The sequence below is a fragment of the Alligator sinensis genome, unplaced genomic scaffold, assembly GCF_000455745.1.
Source record: "Alligator sinensis unplaced genomic scaffold, ASM45574v1 scaffold13_1, whole genome shotgun sequence".
Lineage (NCBI taxonomy): Eukaryota > Metazoa > Chordata > Crocodylia > Alligatoridae > Alligator > Alligator sinensis.
This window is the reverse complement of record NW_005841909.1, coordinates 3,018,704-3,023,757: the sequence shown is the minus strand read 5'-3', so window position 1 is coordinate 3,023,757 and position 5,054 is coordinate 3,018,704. Positions and strand designations below refer to the sequence as shown.

General features: G+C 39.7%; 1 protein-coding gene across 2 annotated transcripts in view; it reads left to right on the top strand.

The window, feature by feature from the left end:
• The window catches only part of ESR2 (estrogen receptor 2), a 71,301-nt gene extending 67,222 nt beyond the window's left edge, over nt 1–4,079 (top strand). For both annotated transcript variants that reach the window (XM_025197962.1, XM_014517454.2), the window contains exon 9: nt 122–4,079. In XM_025197962.1, coding sequence (XP_025053747.1) covers nt 122–293 — 172 coding nt within the window. In that variant the 3' untranslated portion in view covers nt 294–4,079. The remainder of the gene's footprint in view (nt 1–121) is intronic.
• The last annotated feature ends 975 nt before the right edge of the window (nt 4,080–5,054 follow it).

Here is a 5,054-nt window from a genome sequence, read left to right as displayed (position 1 = left end):
GATGATCTGTGCAGGTGAAATTCTGACCCTGCTGATCCTCAGGCCAGGAGCTCAGCCCTAACCCCCCTCTGCACAGCCCACAGTGGAACACTGACTGCTTTTTTTTCCTTCTTATTTGCAGTAACAAAGGCATGGAGCATCTTTTGAGCATGAAGTGCAAAAATGTGGTCCCAGTCTATGATTTGCTGCTGGAGATGCTGAATGCACATAGCCTCAGAGGGCAGAGGAAATCTGCAGTCACAGGCTCTGAATTTGGCCTGTCAGAAGAAAGTGAGACTAGAGATGGGATGTGAAATCTGACCGCACAGAAACTGCATAATGACCTGGAAGAGCAGGTTTGTAGGAAATGGTGGGGAAAAAAGAGCACTATTCCATGGCATGTATACATATATGCCTTGTAAGTATATGTATAAAAGCCCTTGAGATCTCGTTATGAAATTCCATTGACCTTCTCTGAGCCCATTTAGATTTGCACACGTGACCTTGGATAAGGCTATAGAGCACCATATGGCTAGTAGGACTCGCGCCTTGTCGGTGTTTCTGACATTGCAATTACTTTGCACTCTCCTAATGCCTTCTCAGAAACTCGCAAAGCACCTTATGGACGTTCTGCCTCAGAGCAGCCCAGTGAGAATGTTACCCTGGCTTGAAAGATGGGTGTGCTGAGGCAGGGAGAAGCTAAGCGATTAGCTTTTAAGGTCACACAGCAGGTGTGTGGCAGAACTGGGACTAGATCCAAGGTCACTTGACTCCCAGTCCCAGCCTAACATCATCTGGAATGTACAGCTGTGTTACATCGCTTGGGAAGGATCTGATCACTGGGGGTGGTTACTGGCAAAAGAGTTGATGTTTTAGCTAATGAAAAGACCACGTGCAAAACAAATGAAATGAGTCTGTTTTGCATCTAAATATGCAACCCTGGAACCCTTCCTCAGGCTTCGTGTAAAGCCATTCAGAATGCATCCAGGACACTTGGCAGATCAGCTTCGGACATGCAGCAACCCATGTACGGTTTCAATGACATGATCCTGCCCTTTGCACTGTCCTTTTGTGCTTCAAAGTTGAATCTGGCTGCCTGCTCCTGTTCATGAAATGCTGAGCTTGGGAATTCAACATTAGCAACCCCTGTTGCAGATTTATAATAACTGAAATATGAAGTCATCAATATGTTAGGGACAAAAGTTAATGTTTAATTGTGTGTTTTAGGAAGAACAATGCTGTATAACTTGGTGATCTGGTTCTTGTAAATGTGCTTTTTAGGTTATTTCACATTCTTCCTTTCACCTGCAGCTTCAGTACAGTTTCCTTGTAGAACACTTTGGGGGCAGGGGGCTCAGATTATGCAGAATATATAACCGCGATGATGGCAGGAGGGAGGGCAAGGTAGGTGGATGGGAGGCTCAGCTAGGATCTGCCTTTACCTACCTGCCTCATTTTGCCTCTTTTCTATTTTCGAGAGGAAACTCCATGAAAGTTGCTTTTCTAGGGGTGGCTGGCTTTTTGCACCTTGCTCCCTGAATGAAGAAAGGCCAAATGATGCCTCTGGGATGCTTCATGTATGGCAATTTGCTTCTATTTCACTAAATATGTCACTGTATAAAATGCCTGTCTTGTTGATTTCTGCATATATCTAAGATGCACTGAGTCTAAGCACTGATCTCTGCATATATCTAAGATGCATTTCAGCTGCCTGTGTGATATTCTGTTTTTATGCTGTAATTGCACTTAATCTTGGAAAGTAACACTGGAGGTTAGCAGACTTGACTATTTCACAATAGCAATTAGTTTTACATTATGAACTTTTACGGAAGAGGTAACTACCTACCAGAGGTACCTATCTAGATCCTAATTTGAAAGTCCCTCTAAGTCAGTGGGCATCCTCTCAAGTGACATCAATGAGATTTGGATTGTGCCCTTAGTGAGGGCAATTGTTCTCTTTATTGACCAGTATCTATGCTGTGAATATTACTCACTTTTGATCTGGATATTTTGAAGCCAAGGATATTGTATTTTATAGGAAAGGTGACCAAAAGTGCTTTCAGTGAGTTAGACTATATTGTCTATTGACTTTTGATCTTGTACTATAGCAGATGTTGATGACAGTCTGAAATCTTACCAGCTATTTTTTTTTAAATAAAGGGAACCAATGTATTTTTCTTATACATGTGTAATAGCTGTTCCTGCAAAGGGAAAGAAAAAATGCAGCTGCAGTCTTGAATTTATTTGGGCTTACCTGAATTGAAGTTGTACTCAGTACTACATGGACGTGCCTGAACATTTTAAGAGTCATATTTTGACCTGGTCACCTTTTGACCTGCTCACCTGCCACACTGTTCTTCTTTCTGTTTCCAACTCTGTGCAACCCTGCAAACGTGCCTGTCATTTGCACGTGCGCTAAGTAACTGGAAAGCTTGACCCTCCCTGTACATATAGCCGTGAAGCAGGTTTCTGAACACCCATGGTTGTGCTTCTAAGTGGTATCAAATATGTTGTTGAAGTCAGCAGGCTCTCCTGCCCCATACTTTACTTTAACACAAGGGTCTTAAGTGTAGCAGTGGTAATGAGGGCTCGTACTATGATTTACACGCAAGTAGATTGGGTCAGAATATACTGTGGTCAAATCTATATGCAAAGGGTGAACATTTGTTCTGCTTTCTTCTTCATCTTTTTTTTTTTTTTAATGACCAAGATTTTGAAAAGTGACTCCATTTTTGGGTGGAGATTTGAGCTGCTTAAAGGGACGTGGCCACACTTGTACTAGCCTTTCCTGGACCCCTTCCAGGAGCTGAAGTCTAGCAAAGGCGTGAAGGTGAGTGTGACGGACTCTCCCATTGGTGGTGGCACTAGACTAGAGCACCATTGCAACTGCTTAAGTTCTTCAGGGATGTGGCTGAAACAGAGGCCAGGTCAGAAAGGCAATCTGGGGCCTCATTTATTCTTAGTACAGCTGATGATTGTGTTTTGTTTTTAAGTCGGTCCTTGTCTTGCTCAGGACACGTGGGGCTAGGAGCAGTGTGTTTTTTGTGAGTCCGAAAAGAAGGTGTGGCTACATCGCTATTACTTTTTATATCTCGTTAGTAGTCTGATTCAGCAAAGCACTTAAGCACGTTTAAGTCTTTTGCTAAATCACAACCAGAAACGAGCCTAAAAAAATTATTTGTACACAAAACACACAAATAGGTTAAAGTGGATAGTAGGTATTGTGTGTATATATACTATATTCCCATGAGTCATCTGACAACTGATCAATACAAGAGCTATAATTTATGAAGATCAAGTACTATCTGCTTTTAGATTATTTTTATTTATGTGTGTTAGTTGCTAGACAAATAGCTAGGTATTTGCAACTTATCTTCAATGCTTAAAATACTGATGACTCTAATGAATAAATAAAAAATGATGCTTTACTAGTTTAGTCTGGCTCTGTAGGTAAAGGTGGAATTTGTGAGCAATCTAAAAACTATGTGATTTTAAATCAAAATTTTCTAGATTAAAATAGTCCTTCAAATGGAGTACTGCACTCCATATCCTAGCGCCTCAGCTGTACTTTGGAGGTCTCTTAAGCATTTGCAATCTTTTACCATGTCATCTGAACCCCCGTTACATCATGTTCAGTATCATTTATTCTTTCATGGCTCCCAAATAAAAACCAGACTGCTGTTTTAAGGAAATGCTAACTTTTCCTTAAAGTTAGCTAAATAAATCATGGATTAAATTTCATCACATCATAAACTATGCTAGTGGTTTGCTTTCATGATAAGCAGTTAGCATCTCCAGTGAATGTTAATACTGTACAGGTCTTGTGAATGTGCATTGTTCTCAAACTTTTGTATTTTAAATCCTACTTCAATGTGTTGAAATTTCTTATCTGTATTTTGTAAATTTAAAGAGAGATTTACCTTCATTGAACCAGTTTTAAAACTGAAATGTTTTTAGAATTGAATTTGGTGCCTTTTCAAGTATTTTGTGAAATGCCAATCATGTGAAAAAATGAACTTTTCTCAGCTGCTTTTTATTTCTGTAGATTTGCAGTATTTTCCCAGTGATGTGCGTTTCCTTAAATTGTAGCTTGTGGTTAATAAACAGGTATTGTTCTAAAGTGGAATGTATTGTGTTTTTTCAGTGTAGATGGCTAATAATTTATGATGGTGTTTACCAGACTTGATTTTTTTTCCTATAATGGATCAAATTCTAGCGTGCCTTTTATCTACAGAGGTACAGGCTGAACCACAACTCTTGAATTAATCTAATCCTGATCCTGCCTACTTTGCCATGAGCTAGAAGTGCTAGTGAGATATGGGAAAACCATTAGAAATGAGCCAGCTCTGCTGAGAAAAGAAGCTTATGCCCTAAGGAGAAAAAGCTTGTAAGCTCTCGTCCACTCCAATTTTCCTCATGTACAGTAGGTACCTGCAAATCTAATCCTTTATTTTCTTTAAAAGCCAGTAGCTCAGTTCTGGAAGGTAACACTATAGTAACAAATCAGTGGATGTGTCAAGAACTAGAAACAGACTTTAATGTCAAGCCATAAATGAGTCATTGTAATCACCTGGAAGTAAAAATGATTTTAAGAGAGAAATAACACCATGAGGTTTTTTTTCCCCACTTCTACCTTATTTCTTTGGGACATTTTGAAATTATTTGGTGAAAGCTTCTTGTATATTATATATTGCATCACCTAGACAATTGGATAGAACGATACATAATGAAGGTAAATTGTAGACTATGAAATTTTCTTCAGACCTTTTAACAGTCTTCGTATCTTCTCCTTACCCAAGTTGCTTAATGGCAGATGCACTGAATATGACCTGTCCGCAATTTAATACAGGTACTTGGCAGAAGGGTTTACACGGGGCACTTCTGACAAACAGGAAATGAAAGGAGGGCTGGATTCAGCACAGCTCTACAGAAGCAGAAACTCAAATGAGCTCTCGCTCAAAGTAATTACTTTCAAAATGTAATAGAGGCTGGCAGAGTGATTTTTCTCACCTCTTTTCCCCCTTACTATCCAGTACTTTATTATCCACAGTTGCTCTTTAAAAACAATTTTGCTT